At 36.9% G+C, this 15,252-nt stretch overlaps 4 protein-coding genes and 1 long non-coding RNA gene across 5 annotated transcripts; 2 read left to right on the forward strand and 3 right to left on the reverse strand.

Annotated features, from left to right (window-relative positions):
* Positions 1-682: 682 nt before the first annotated feature.
* LOC106443431 (zinc finger protein ZAT4-like) lies at positions 683-4,441 on the forward strand. The gene has a single exon (XM_013884995.3). It carries the CDS (start codon positions 2,779-2,781, stop codon positions 4,171-4,173), a length of 1,395 nt encoding a protein of 464 aa, XP_013740449.2. The 5' UTR covers positions 683-2,778; the 3' UTR covers positions 4,174-4,441.
* Positions 4,442-5,707: 1,266 nt separating this feature from the next.
* On the reverse strand, positions 5,708-7,801 carry LOC106443430 (WPP domain-interacting protein 2-like). The gene is made up of 3 exons (XM_013884994.3): positions 7,481-7,801; positions 6,634-6,853; positions 5,708-6,486 (listed from the first exon to the last, which is right to left on the reverse strand). Exons 2-3 carry the CDS (start codon positions 6,800-6,802, stop codon positions 5,813-5,815), a joined length of 843 nt encoding a protein of 280 aa, XP_013740448.2. The 5' UTR covers positions 6,803-6,853; positions 7,481-7,801; the 3' UTR covers positions 5,708-5,812.
* A 1,007-nt stretch (positions 7,802-8,808) lies between these two features.
* LOC125579163 lies at positions 8,809-9,439 on the reverse strand. The gene is made up of 2 exons (XR_007317161.1): positions 9,291-9,439; positions 8,809-9,089 (listed from the first exon to the last, which is right to left on the reverse strand). It is a non-coding gene; the product is annotated as an uncharacterized LOC125579163 (long non-coding RNA).
* A 209-nt stretch (positions 9,440-9,648) lies between these two features.
* On the forward strand, positions 9,649-12,718 carry LOC106441752. The gene has a single exon (XM_048742883.1). It carries the CDS (start codon positions 9,649-9,651, stop codon positions 12,565-12,567), a length of 2,919 nt encoding a protein of 972 aa, XP_048598840.1. The 3' UTR covers positions 12,568-12,718.
* Positions 12,719-13,461: 743 nt separating this feature from the next.
* Positions 13,462-14,372, reverse strand: LOC106443429 (PRA1 family protein G2-like). The gene has a single exon (XM_013884993.3). The coding sequence runs from the start codon at positions 14,217-14,219 to the stop codon at positions 13,662-13,664; it is 558 nt and encodes a 185-aa protein (XP_013740447.2). The 5' UTR covers positions 14,220-14,372; the 3' UTR covers positions 13,462-13,661.
* Between the last annotated feature and the right edge of the window lie 880 nt (positions 14,373-15,252).

Below are 15,252 nucleotides of genomic sequence, written 5' to 3' on the forward strand. Positions count from 1 at the left end.
CGTGTTAAGTATTCACTGTGAAGAAGATTTTTTTTAACTTATTGATCACTATTTTTAATTAAACTCTAATTGTAGCTGGACGCTTGAGTGACTTGGGACTGCCCCTCCACTACTAAGTTTTTGACCACTAGTTCCTCAACTCTAGATTTGGTACAAAATCTCATGCACGGAATCCTAGTGCTAGTCTATTTTTACATATTGGTAAGTGAATACAGGAACTTACTTCAGTGACAGTAAAGCTTCAACTTTAAAATAAAATCTTGATAAATGAAGAAATAAATTATTGAAAAAGTGAACATGAATCTATCAGATGAAGTTTTGTATAAATTAAAGAATTAATCATGACAGTGAATGAAGATACATAAATGCTGTAGTACTGAATAAATACCTAGCTTTGGCCTTTGGGAGTGATCTAGTTGTATTCTAAAGTCTAGCTAAGAAATACCAAAAATCTTACCTTCCAAGTTCCAATGGTATATGAAAATATTTTATTTTAATATGTGTCAATTAATTAAAAACTTGTTTATATAACTTTCTGTATCATTAAAATACTAAATAATTAACTGGATAATAAAAAGTATAAGATATGAAATTGTTGAATATCTATTAAAATGGTAAAACCATATTAGTAAAAAAAATCATGGAAATATGATTAATCAAAGAAAAAATATGAAAGTTTATTTTGAGGGAAACATTTTATTATATTTTTAGATTTGGAAGTGGGTTGTTCTCTGTGTCAATACCCTAATTAAAAAAAAACTAATATGTGTCAATAGAGATTTTTTACTATGTAGTTCTACATATTTTGCATAGAGTTACAAGTCTGAAACTGTATTTTATGTTGTGGCTTTTAGTGAATAAATTTAATAATGTGTATGATAGTTATAAAAATGGAATTTGATTACCATTAACAAAACAAGAAAAGTTACTTTGTATATAAAATATATAATTTGGATTCATTTTCATAAATTTGAGATGATTTAGTTTAATTTGGCTAAACCACAACAACTCAAAAGTCAAAACATATTTAAAAGCTGCACGAATCTTTTTGCTAAGAATTGTTTTTGTTTTATCCAAAAATCAAATCAAAATTGAATGTGGTTTCACAAAAATAAACAAATATGATAAACTTGGATTTTTAGGAAGTGAATCATCGTGATTGCAGAAACACGTGAGACCAAAATATTAAGAACCCTAATTTATGAATAGTTGATTATTAATTACTAATTAAAATATAAAGAGATAAGTATATTGAATTACTGTCGGTGATTGGTTAAGATATACCTATCTTCTTTAGTTTTATTTTACTTTTTAAATCATTAAATTTTACTAATTATGATGTAGCTTTGTTTAAAAAGTTAAAACCTACATCAAAAAATTCTACTAGTCTTTATCAATCATGATTTAGCTTTATTTATAAAACTAAAAAAAAACTCTTTATGTATATTGGACAAAAAATCTTATAGCTTTATTATTCAGACAGTAGAATCTGTAAAATGAAAAAAATAATATTTAATATAAAATAAATTAGATAGTTGTAGGTAAAATTTATTACTATTTATATAGTATATCAAATAATAGTAAATTTCTGACATTTCATATTTTTTTATTAATATAAAATATTTTAATTGAGATATGTACATCACATATCTCATATGTTTTATTTTAAAATATTTATAGCCAAAAACTTATAGGTATAACCAGCTTAACTATAGAAACAAAATCTTGAAAATAAAATTTATCATAAATTTAGAATTACAACAAATCACATATAATAAAAAAGTTACAGTTAAATTTTTACAGCTGCAATCCTCCACATTTGTGTTTGAAAAAAAGAAAAAAAATCCTCCACACTGTATGTGTCTTTCTTATATATATTTTTTCCTTGTCTTAATAAAAACACTTTGTAATCCCAATCAAATATTTTCTTATGATGAAAGAGATATGTCAAATTTAAAAATAAAATAAATGAAATCCATATAAAATCTTGATTTAATTGCCATAAATAGCAATGCCCACGAAAAAAATAAATCACCTATTAGTATTCCTTAATTCCTAAATGCACGATTGATTATACGTGTTTGGTTCCAAACCAAAAACGTGAACTCAACTTTATGGTTAAACACACATAAAACCACGTTCTGCGTTTGGTAAACTAGGAAACTAAATCAATCATAGATATACCTTTGAATATAACCAAAAGAAAATATGGTAACAGTAAATAAAAATATGTAAAATTAACATAGACAAAATAATAGTCTTTGCTTACATAATTACCATGAAGGTATTTAGTATTTACTAGTCAAAAGAGATTTGAGTTCTGAATTTACACAGTCAAACAGGACCTAGTAGGTTAAAGTCATATCTTTTTATGGTTTGGTAAGTGACTAAGTGCTACAAAGACTAGATATGATACCCAACTATAGCATTTAATTAAAAATTAAATTGATGCCAAAAATAATAATTAAAACTTAAATAGCAAAAGCTAATTCTTATATATATTAATGAAATAAATAGAGACTATTCATCCAACGTGAGGCACAATACAGCCTCTTCCTCACTCTTGTGCTATAGCCTCTTCTTATTTTTCTCTCTATTGCCTCTTCTCAATCTTCAACTTCTTCTATAACTCCTTCTCCTTTGTCCTTTACTCGATCTGTGAGATTTTGTTGAGGTGGAGAGATTGCCTTCTTCACTAAGTTAGGGATAAGAAGGAACCCTAATTATCAGCTGGGTGAGATCTTTCAGCTTTGGCTTTGTGGTGGTTCAAACAAGCAAATGGACCAGTGTCGATTCTCACTTGGGAGGCCCAGGTTTGGATCTATCAAGTTTAAAGTTCCAAACTCATCACAGCCTTTCATTTCTCAGAAAAGAAAAGAGATGGAAGAAGAAGATCAAGCTGAAGAAGAAGCTAAAAGCCTCGGTTTCAGGGAAGAAGAAGACGGTGAGGATGATGATGGAGCAAAGAGTATTGAAGAAGAAGAGAAGAAGAAGCATATATGCTGTGAATGTGGTAAACGTTTTAAGTCAGGCAAGGCGTTAGGCGGTCATAAAAGGATTCACGTGCTCGAAGCTCGGAAATTTTCAATGGTGAGACCGAAGATGGTGGCTGGTGCGGTTGGTAGATCTGAGGAGAGAGATGACTTCGAAGTTGATTGCTGTGTTTGTCATAAGAAGTTCACATCGATGAAGGCTTTGTATGGACATATGAGGTTTCATCCAGACAGAGGATGGAAAGGTGTTTTGCCTCCTCATCATCATCATCCACTTGATCATGATGGTGGTGAGTTTATAAGCTCTGACTATGATGATGATGATGATGGTGATGGTGATTATGAGGATGATGATGAGAACTCGGAGTTATGGGATAATCATTGGGGATTGGATAACGTGGTTGACCTTAAGGACTCAATCAAAGGATGGGCGGTGACAGGAAAGAGAGGAAGGAGAAGTGCTTTGAAGGATCCACCACCAGAATATGTTGATGCTAAGGATCTATTGTTCTTAGCTACTACAGCAGAAGCTGTAGATCTCGATGCTGCAGAGACTTGTGATTCACGCTCGGTTGAAGAGATGATGAAGAAGAGGAAAAAGAAGAGGAAAAGATTGTCTGAGATGGAGAAAGAATCAACATCTAGTCATGATCATCATCATCAGCTTGAGGTTGGTGCTGCTGAGGAAGGTGGTGGTGGTGCACGTGAGAAGCACGTGTGTGTCACTTGCAACAAGTCGTTTGCTTCTTATCAAGCTTTAGGAGGTCATAGAGCGAGTCACAACAAGGTCAGGATCTCGGAGAATCATCAAGCTAGGGCTAACAGTGAAGCTGTGTTACTTGGAACCGAAGCAATGATGGCCGGTTTAGCTACTGCTCAAGGACCAAACACATCTTTGAGCATTGGCAATAAGGGAGATCATGTTTGTAACATTTGTCAGAAAAGTTTCACAACAGGTCAAGCTCTTGGAGGTCACAAGAGATGCCACTGGCCTGGACCAACTTCTAATGAGGCTCCAACCGCTCCTGTGCCAGCTTCTAATGAATCTGCAACCACTGCTCCAACCCCTCTAGTAGCATGTTCTTCTAGTCAAGTAACAGAGACAGTGCAAGAGGAGAAGAAATTGAAGAGAAAGTTTCTAGAGTTTGACTTGAATGAGTTGCCACCTAATGAAGAGTAAGGAGTGCAAGAAACGTATATATGCAGACAAGTAAGCTTTTTTAATTTTTATAAACCCCAAAGAAAAAGTAGAAGGAAAAAGAATATGAATTTAGGGAGTATCTCATGGTAAAAAGAGTTGTTGACATTGTAATCTAAGAAAAGAGAGAAAGATACTTTTGGTTCTTGGCTCTTGAGATTCTTGGTGTTTGGCTTTTTAATCTAATTTGGTGGGGTCTCTTGTTAATTTGATGTGAGGATTTACATACTCTTTTGTATTCTTCTCTCAATCTTTTATTTTTCTTTCTTCATTGTGCTTTTGGATTCACATAAAGCATGATGGTTTAAATTGACCAAAGTTTCATAAAGTATAACTATCTTATTCATCTCACTATCTTATCTTTCTTTTTTCTTCTTTTAAAAACAAATGGTTTCTCCATAACTATATTGGATAATCAGATATTTTTTGTGACGACTTGATGATATGATTAATAGTAGAAATTGCTGCAGTTTACTCGGAATACTGAACTATAAACAAACAAAATTTATATTTTCATAATCTATATTTGTAGAATAGTGGTACGCTATGAAATGATATGGTTCAAGTTCATATTGGAAAAATTCCAACACACTGTTGGTATATTATTTTGTTTTCTTTACAATATCTTAGCATTATATGACATATCGCAAATTCAAGTTTTGAACCACATCAACAGTTGAGGTAGATATAAACAAAAAAGGAATCAAATCTCTATATTTTAGTGTAATCCTCTTGTATTAAGAAAGAATCTAAAACAATCTCTCTCTCTCTCTCTCTTTACCAACTTGTAAATAATTTGGAGTTTACAAATCCAGAGATCATCAGTAAGACACCTAATAACTCTGCATGAATCATATCTAATATATATAAAACAAATTATTCTGTTATTCATTGTTGGTTTGGTCTAAAATTCTTAAAGACGTGGGTGCATTGTTAATTTTCTGGAACAAACCAACATTTAGATGGCTGTTTATAGTCAATTGTCAAAGTCATCACTTGCCGCTAATGACATAAGACCAATTCTGTAGTGTCATCAGAAACACCACACAATATTCTCACAACTAAATTGAGTTTGTCTTTTTTTATATATTCTTAAGAGCTAAGATTGTTTTCTTTTCATTTTGGTCAAGAGCCAAGATTTTCATATTAAGTTTCTACTTTGTCGCATCCAACTGTATAATACGACAGCAAAATTCTTCCAAATTCCATTTTCAGTTTCAAACTTTAATCCAAAACAGTAAATTCCATTTGAATTGCTAAACCAACGATATGGAGTAGAACGCAAATCTTGGTTTCTCTTTTTACAATATAAAGATCAATGTGAATGTGAAGTTTTCACTTGTGATAAATATCTTATCTTTTGTTTCTTATTTCATAAAGAACTTACGGAAAATGATGGCAAAGTTGACAAAAGGCAAACAAGATATATATATAACACACACACTGACGTCAAGCCATCGCAACACAGAAAAACAAGAGAAGTACCAAAGAGGAGTTGGTCCGTCGGAGCCAAATATGTTGCAAACATGTTACAATATATATGTAGATATAATTTAAAGAAAAAAGTGTCAAAACAAAAAGAAATAAATAAATAAAACACATTTCAAACAATCAAAATACATCATGTGGGTACAACGGTTTCCGACGCTGGCACTAACAGGACATTAAACAGTATAAACAGCAAACCTAACTGTAGAAGAAGACATGAAGTGGTCTTAACTACTCTCTTCTTGAAACTCTTCACTTCTTGTATCTCTTTGATGTCAACACAATGGTCTTGTAAATCTAGAGCTTGATTCTTTAGATTCTCAGCTTTGGTTTTTGCTTCTTCAAGCTTTGACAAAGTCTCATGAGCTTCTGCCAAAGCCTTCTCTTCTTCAATCAGTTTGATCTTTCTTTTTAGGTTCTCGACCGATCTTGAGAATGTAAGATGTTCAATCTCTGCCTCTATCTTTTGCTGGAAAATGTCTTCTATCCCAATCTCCATCTCTGTTCCTTGCCCTGAAACGCTTATGGTGGATTCGAGGTCACGGATTTGTGATTCTTTAACGTCGAGAACACGCTTTGTTTCTTCTAGTTTGATCTCCAGATGCTTTACATTCTTCACCAGGTTTAGTACCTCGGAATCTAGACAAGTTAATCTCTTCTCACCTGTGTTATCAGACCCAGACCAGCGAGAAGAGCTTGATTCAACGGCTTGGTCATGTCCTGAGTGTATGCAACTGCTGCTTTCTGATCCACCATGTAGTAATGATATAGATTCTTCTTTCCCAAGCTCTTGGAATTTGTGGAGTTCTGTTAATAGAAAAGGGAAGAGAACTTGGTTCAAGCTCTACTACACAATCAACTTGATATTTTCAACAATCAAGTTGTTTAGAATTACTGTGAGAATGCAGCAACAATCAAGATCCAAATGAAAACAACGTATCAAGATACTGTTACCTTTTTCTAGGACTTGTTGCAAGTTGTGGTAACTGTTGAAGGCTTCAGTTAACGCATCCAGACTGTTTGAGGAACCATTGTTCTTGATCTCGGACGGGGACTCTTCCACAGACTCTGTTGAAGCACGTGCCTCGTGATCATCACTATTTTCTTCGTTGTAATCCATCATACTTCTTCAGCCAGGTTCTCTGCTACTGCTACTCAAACTAAAGGACGCACCCTGCAAAAACACAAAGTTGGAGCTTCTTGAGTCAGCACTCAGCAGCTTCCATACTGGAATGAAAATTTTTCCTTCAAGATTTTTATCCTTTCTCCTCTAGACTTCTTACTATTCTCCACAATATTCTTCCTTTGTTGAGCACTATTACCCCCAACTAATCACACTCTTATATCCCCACTGTTATCCCCACCAAGCTAAAAAACGCAAGACAAGCACCATGACTAGACCCATTTATTGTTTCAAAACCAACACTATCTTGGAGGAGAGGTCTTTAAACCAAATATCTTTGCAATAGGAGGAGAAGTCTTTCATCCCTATCACCCAATGGACTCGACTTCACCAATCAAGCCATTATCTTCAACAGACTCAAGAGCAGAGCTTTCATTCACCAAAACCACGGACGCTATCCAAAAAGTCTCAAACCTTACTAATTTTTAAAGTGGGATCAAACTAGCAAGAGCTAACAACCATCACTCCAGCAGAGAAAAAAGAAATGAAAATCATACGTAAAATTCAACTCAATTTCAAAATTAAAGTCAAATACCCAAGATGTTCTTCCGGATTAAAATGCAATAGAAATCAATGACTGGGTAAATCACATATTCAATATGAATTGAGTTGACGTACCTAAATGTGACGCAGTCACGCAGAACGCTTCCAAAGGTGACCCTTTTACAGCGAGACCGAGAAGATGACGGACAAACCCTAATTCAATTTCCGATTGGCAGATCTCTCTTATATTCGCTTGCGAAAATTCTTTGACGATCAAACTTCTATTTTCGTAAATTTTTCAAGTTTTTTTTTATTTAGACAAAACATGAACGTGTGAGCGACTTGGTCGGAACACGTGGCGAAACCGCTGGCAAACTGAAGTAACGAGTCGGACGTTTTATGACCGTTCGATTCTAAGTGATCTTATCTGGTCGGATCTATAACTCGACGGTGTGTGATATACACCACCGTTTGGAATTAAATACGATCTTGTGAAATTTACTAATTTACCCCACTCGTCTCGTCTCCCTTAGCTGCTTCTACGTTTTGACGTTTCCATCTTTTGTATATGCAATGGTTGCTGTTTTGCATAAAGAAAAACAACCTGAAGTTGTTTTCAATGTTAGATAATCGCTTTCGTCCATCTGATGATAAACCTGAGAAAAATAAAAGAACCCAACTTGTTCTCCACTTGTGCTCACTGCTCATACGTCACGGATTCCAAGATTTTGATGGTAATTTTTTTTTTGTTTGTCTATAAAGTTTTTTTTATAGTCTTTATGATTGTAGATAAATGTGAAAATGTATGGGGTAAATAAAAATAATACTATAAAGTCACAGGTGCACTGGTCTTGGACCAATTCCCATTGCGAATCAGATTTCAAATGTTGTGTCAGTGTACACATACGCATACACAGATGCAAACTAAATAAACCAAAAGATAAATATATATATGGAGGTTTATCTTACTAGAATTACATTTTTACTGACTAAAAAAATAAAAATTACAAAATTAAGGTTAGGGAGCCAAAATGTTCAGAGTCTCTTATTGGTATTTTCTCCTATTAATAATAGCAATGATGGTGTAATTTGATCAATATTGTACTTTTTTCATAAAATACAAAAGACTAATCGACAAAACAACCAAAGTAGTAGTACTGAGACAACTGAAAATGGTTCCTTTACTATTTAATTCTCAGCTCAAAGCTCAAAGTTCAATGTCTTAAATCTGACCCTGACTATTTAATTCTTTCTTAAATTCAATGTAACCATGTTAGAATTATATCCCAAATGAGTTGTTTTTAGATCTTAAAAACCAGCTCGTCTTGACAAACTAAAAAAAAAAAGTCTCTTCATTTAAATTTTCCAGAAATTCAGAGAGAGAAAAGAATCTAGATGCAGGAGGAAGTTGTGTGTGAGAGAGAGAGAGAGAGCTAAAACAAATGAAAGAGAAGAGAATCCAAGATTTTAATTATATACTGATTAGTGGGTCATCATTATAAAATACATTGGTACATGTTTACACATTAACCATCTCCAGGCTGCTCCTCTTAACCATTTCTTTAATCACCATTTTTTAAGAATAATCTCCATAAGCACTTTCAGATCCAACTCACAAAACCCAGATTCTTCTCCCTCTTCATTATCACAATCTGCTCTTCCTAAAAACACACACATTGAAGCAAAGAGAGAAAGAGAGGCTTTGTAATGGTGCAGGGGAAGTGACACGTCTTATGCCTTCTGTCTGGAAAAGATCAAACAAAAGAGTAAGTCTTTGAAAATCATCTTTAAATATTTGACTAAACTGTTGCTTTTTTTCTCTTGTTCCTATTCATTTTTGGTTCTGGTTTTAATTCAAAAGAGAGTGAAAGATTCAATCTTGACGATGATGATGCACACAACAAGACCTCACTTATTGATATAAAGCAATTATTTTTCTACTGACCATGACATCCATTGTTGCAGACTGAAACTGGGCTATGTGTTTTGGTCAAATCTGAGCCAAGAGGAGGAAATAATAAAGAAAAAAAACAAATTGGGTTTCAACAGTGTTAAAGAAGAAGAGGAGAGGACCCCACCAAATGGAGGAGTTAGATACATCACATGCAGTTCCTCAGATTTTACCTCAGTCTCCTTAGAACAACATCAACTGTTGCATTCATGTTCTGACCCATCTCCTCAAAGTCCCACTCACTTCAATATAATCTGTCAGTGAAGACCACAATGATTCAGACACCAAACTAGAGAGAGATAAAAAGACACAACCTTTTCAGCTGAGAGCTTCATTTTGGGGTTTGGCAAGAATGAGGAGAGAGGAAGAAGCAAGTTTAGTTGGATTAACCATAAGAACATCATCAGCAACAGCAAGCTCTTCAAGCAAGAAAGGCAAAGATGTTCAGACAACAAATGAGGCTTCAGATTCATCTCCAAGTATAAAAAACTCTCCTTTCAATTCACCATCTCTTGTGTCCCCACCATCTTCTGCTTTTGTTTCCGCTTTACAATCTCCTTATATATCCCCAAGAGCCACTCAACCCCTTACCACCACCACCGCTCACAAGCCCTCCTCACCGCCTCCTGAAGATGTACCAAGCAGCTCCTACACTCCTCCTTCCGACCAGTACGAGTTCTCCGACGACCCATCAGACCGGAAGCTCAAGTTATCATCAGCATGTACTCCAGATCCTGCTCTTCCAAGGATCTCCTTCTCTTTCCCTGTTCCTAGAGTCTCCTTAGCTAAAGTCTCTGTCTCTTCACCAGCCACCGCCAACACCACCAAGCTCAGAAGCTCTGATGTCTTCATAGGGTTCCACGGACAAAACCCAAACCTGGTGAGGTTCTGCAAGTGGCTAAAGTCCGAGCTTGAGCTTCAGGGAATCGCTTGTTTCGTCGCCGACAGAGCTAAGTACTCCGACACTCAGAGTCATGAGATAGCAGACAGAGTTATCTGCTCTGTCACTTATGGGATTGTGGTTGTATCTTGCTCGAGCCTGCTCAACTACCTTAGCTTGGAGGAGGTTAGGTTCTTTGCTCAGAAGAAGAACTTGATTCCTATCTTCTATGGGACTGGACCTTCTGAGATAATGGGTCTTCTCAACTGCAATGCCATTGATAAAGAGTGTAAAGAAGCTATAGATGGGTTGATTAAGTCTCATGAGTTTAAGCTAGAAGCTAATGAGAGTAACTGGAGAAGCTGTGTGGGGAAGACGGCGATGATTCTGAGGGGGAAGCTTGGGAGGAAGAGTGTGGTTGATAAAGAGATAGTGGAGAGGATTGATGAGCTTCCTTTCCCTAGAAACAGAACTTTTCTTGGAAGAGAGAAGGAGATAATAGAGATGGAGATGGCTTTCTTTGGTAGTAATGGAGAGTTCCTTGAGTCCACAACACCAAGCTCTAAAGGAGAAGCAAGTGGATTGTCATCTGAAGGACTTGCAGATGAGGAATCAGACGCTGCTGTATCGACTCGGAACGGGAAGTTTATCACCTTGGAGCTTGGAAGATGCTCAGAGCAAAGAAGTGAAGCTCCAAACGGTGGAAAGAACTCTCTTAAAAGACTGTTGAAGACTAAGAAATGTAGAAGCAGTAGTGGTAACTGCAAGAGTAGTAGTAGCACAAGCGTTGTTTGTGTGAATGGAGTTCCAGGGATTGGGAAGACAGAGATAGCTCTTGAGTTCGCTTACAGGTACTCTCAGAGGTATAAGATGGTTTTGTGGGTGGGAGGGGAAGCTAGATACTTCAGGCAGAACCTCTTGAACCTGTCGTTTAGCTTGGGGGTTGATGTGAGCGCTGATGCTGAGAAGGATAGAGGTAGGCTAAGGAGCTTTGACGAGCAGGAGTTTGAAGCTTTCAAGAGGATAAAGAGAGAGCTTTTTAGAGACATGCCTTATCTGCTCATCATTGATAATCTTGAGATAGAGAAAGACTGGTGGGAAGGGAAAGATCTGAACGATCTGATTCCTAGAAACACAGGAGGTACTCATGTCTTGATCACTACTAGGCTTCCTAAAGTCATGGCCTTTGACACAGTGCAGCTTCCTGTCTTGTCTTCATCTGATGCAATGGTGTTACTGAGAGGAAGGAGAAAGAAAGATTACCCTGCCGAGGAGGTTGAGATCCTCAAGGTGTTTGAAGAGAAGTTGGGACGGTTGAGCTATGGTCTTTGGGTGATTGGTTCACTTCTCTCAGAGCTTGCTATTACACCTTCTGCTCTCTTTGAAGCTGTGAACAAAGTTCATCTCGAAGAACGTTCAGCTTCTCCTTTCTTAAACTCAAACGATGAGGGATATTGCAGATCCAACCCCTTCGTTGCAAAGGTGTTAGCCTTCTGTTTGGCTGTTTTGGAGCAAGCTCAAGGAAACAGAAACCTTCTCTCGTTAAAAATGCTGCTAGTGGGAGCTTGGTTTGCTCCCGTCCCTATCCCGGTTAACCTGTTAGCCGCAGCGGCTAAAAACATGCCCACAGGTGGGAACCGGTTTAGCAAATGGAACAAATGTTTGAGCCACACGTTTGCTTGGTGCGGTGGTTGTGGTGGACTAGGACGCAGAGGCGAAGAGGACGCTGCTTTTTTACTGGTGAGGTTAGGACTAGCGAGGATGAGTAATAGACAGCCTGGATGTTGGATTCAGTTCCATCCCATAACTCAAACGTTTGCAAGGAGAAGAGACTACATACTTGCTCCCAAGGCAACGGTTCAAGGCGTGAGGAAGATAGAGAACCCGTTGCTGAATCTTGATCACTTGTGGGCGTCAGCGTTCTTAGTGTTCGGATTCAAGTCGGAGCCTCCTCTGGTGGAGTTACAAGCGATGGATTTGGTGCTTTACATCAAGAGAACAGCTCTTCCCTTAGCGATCACAGCTTTCACAACCTTCTCTAGGTGCACTTCTGCTTTGGAGCTTCTGAAAGTGTGCACCAATGTCCTAGAGGATGCGGAGAAGTCGTTTGTGACTCAGATACAAGATTGGCGCCAAGGCTCTCTCTGTTGGAAGAAGAAGACTAGCAAGAAGGTGGATGAGTACGTGTGGCAGGATGTTACGCTGTTGAAGGCTTTGTTACTGGAGACAAGAGCGAAGCTGCTGCTGCGAGGAGGGCATTTCGATAGCGGCGAGGAGCTGTGCAGGACTTGTATCAGTATCAGGACGGTGATGCTTGGACATAACCATGAGCTCACTTTGGCTGCTCAAGAAACACTAGCGAAGTTGGTTAGAATGAGAAGCAAGATATGAAACACACAAGCAAACATTTCTCCTAATGGTTTATTTCCACGTTACTTTAAAAAGCTCGTTTTTGTTGAAGACATTAGTTCATGTATCGGTTACTTTAAAACAATCTTATTCCTATGTACATTACCAAGTTGATCCTAGCCTCATTTTACTCCTTTGAGATCATGAGTTGTTGATAGTGTATGGGATGTATGAATCAAATGGCTACTAGGGCCTCAGGTAAAAAAAAAACAGCATTCAATGCATTGGATTCTCAAGCCAATCAGAGGAAAAGAGTTACCAAAGATCTCAGTAACAAACAGAATTATAGTAAGGACAAAATCTTGTGTAAGAAGTGGGACCAAAGACAAACACAGAAAAATAGGGAATGGGCTGTGGGAAAAAAAGCAAGTTAATCAGTGTCTGGGTTTAGCCAACAAGTGTCACTCTCCCCTCTCCTGTTACTGGTCCCAAAGTCCACTGCTCAGTTTTTGTTTCCTTTTCAAAGAATCTGACTTGTCATACTAATTGAACTTGTTTTTTTCTTATCTGGTTTTGGTTAAACCCAAGTTAGTCATAATCAAACACAAAAGCATATTATTAAGGTAGTGAAATGACAATCAAGAGAACTCATATGTGCATATTAACTCTTTAGGTTCTGCCATTTGGGTCCTTGAATTCTTGTGAAGCTTTGAGACTTTGCATCTTAAAAAAAAGGAAATGACTAAAGAGTGGCTGTAAGAAAAACTACAAGATCATTTACATTACACAAGTTGACCTCAAAGCCTATCCTTTTCCTACAAGAGGGTCTCGAGCTTCATGACAAAACTGAAAAAGCTATGAAGCTTGAAAACAAGATATGGTACATTGCATCAGAAAAAATCAAAAGTTACACGTGAAGACAATGCACAGAACAAGTTGGTTTCTCTCACTCTTGAGAATTTAATCAATCAAACAAGAAGTGATTACAATCCAAGAAGATAACAAGTAATCAGATTTCACATCATCCTCACAAATTTACAAGAAATCAAACAAACAAAAAGTTATGGCCTCTTTGGAAAATTTTGATAATTTAAGGGTAGCCAAAAAAAAAAACAAATAATTAACATCCGTAAATTTCACCGGCGATTAGACCCGATCAAGCCTCCGGTTATAGCATCATCTTCCTCAAGGAAAAGTTCATCAGAGTTCCTAATTAAGGAGTGAACGGTGCACAATAGCAAGCCAACGCTGACACCTACGGCCAAGCTCACGGCGGAGCTTGTAAACCACAAGGCCCAAACGGAAGCTAAGACCAAGAAACACACCACCGTCCGATCACCGACCTGAAACCCCCAGAGAAGAAGAGGGTCTTCCCTGAAGAAGTGAAGGAGAAGCCACAAGGCGATGATCGTTCCGACGACGACCAGCGCGACGGGACTGGCTGTGACGAGAGCGAACGCCGCGCAGGTGCCGATAATGAGAGAGTAGTTGACGGAGAAGTAGCGGAGATTAGTCCGAGATCGGAGGGGAAGAGAGGAGAATCGCTCCGGGAAGCAGAAGGCGCCGGAAAAGACGAGTTCCGACCAGGGACGGCGGCGAGAGATAGCGGAAGTGAGATTGTGGATTGATCGGGAGATGACGTCGCCGGTAGGGATCGGAATTGATGTGTAGGTCGTCGTAATCGTTGGAGCCATTGAGAAGACTTTCTCTGATATCGTTAACCGGTTTGACCCGGCCCGACCCGAAACGCCACCGAGTACTGTATATAGCGCCTCCGTGAAAAGTGTCCAACGACTTTTAGTCAACCACTAAATCATTCCTTTCACCAACCATACATATGTCGCCAGCTCATCTAAATTATTTTGAGCTGATTTTTTTTTTTGGTCAAATATTTTGAGCTGATTTAATAACTGACAAGGTGACCGGTCCGCACCCTGTGCGGACATAAGAACATGATCGGTCCGCACCCTGTGTTCTCTCTCGGTCCGTACCTCAGGAGAGGGAACACAGTAACGCCAGTACGAAGAAGCAGATATTGTGTGTATGTATAATTGCAACGTCACAAAATATTTTGTGTGTTTACGAAGATACTTTCATTCAAAAAATGGAATAAATAGTGTATAGTTTTAGAAGAAACAGATTTTATATTATCATTAATTAGAATTGTATTGTATATGTTTCGTAATTCTTTATTTTAGGTGAATAATATTATTTTTCCATAAATAATAAATAAACATTTATGTAGACCAATTAAAACAAAATATAATAAAAATTAAAATCTTATCCATAAATAATATAAATTATGAAGTACATTTCTCGATAAAGAAAGCAAATTCAATTAGAAACTTGCAAAAAAAAATTAAATAAATTTTGTAAGGAATTTGACGGGTTAACATTATTTGATAGATTTATAAATTTCTAAATTTTATTAAACATGAAATAATATTAAATTGACATACCGTCATCGGTCTCCTAACTCATCACAACCCATCTAGCAAATACAAAAAATAAATAATTGCAACAGTTTATTCATTTTAAAATTTATATTTGAAAAAAAGTTGACTAAAATTACGTACCGTGACTACGAAATATTCTGAAAAACTTGTTTGTAGACAACATTCAATATTTTTGTCTGCGGCTTCCCTTCTTTACCAGTTATTAGGATTTTTAATCCATATCTCGACTTAACTCTTGAAAGTGAAACTTTGCCTTGCATTTTGTAAGCAT

The sequence above is a fragment of the Brassica napus genome, chromosome A10 (genome assembly GCF_020379485.1).
Source record: "Brassica napus cultivar Da-Ae chromosome A10, Da-Ae, whole genome shotgun sequence".
NCBI classification, from domain to species: domain Eukaryota; kingdom Viridiplantae; phylum Streptophyta; class Magnoliopsida; order Brassicales; family Brassicaceae; genus Brassica; species Brassica napus.

Excerpts from the sequence above, each read along its gene's own strand:
- LOC106443431 (XM_013884995.3), top strand. The coding sequence starts at position 2,779 with ATGGACCAGTGTCGATTCTCACTTGGGAGGCCCAGGTTTGGATCTATC.
- LOC106443429 (XM_013884993.3), bottom strand. The coding sequence starts at position 14,219 with ATGGCTCCAACGATTACGACGACCTACACATCAATTCCGATCCCTACC.
- LOC106441752 (XM_048742883.1), top strand. The coding sequence starts at position 9,649 with ATGAGGAGAGAGGAAGAAGCAAGTTTAGTTGGATTAACCATAAGAACA.
- LOC106443430 (XM_013884994.3), bottom strand. The coding sequence starts at position 6,802 with ATGATGGATTACAACGAAGAAAATAGTGATGATCACGAGGCACGTGCT. Across the intron at positions 6,487-6,633 it reads GCAACAAGTCCTAGAAAAAG|AACTCCACAAATTCCAAGAG; the intron begins GTAACAGTATCT and ends TTCTATTAACAG.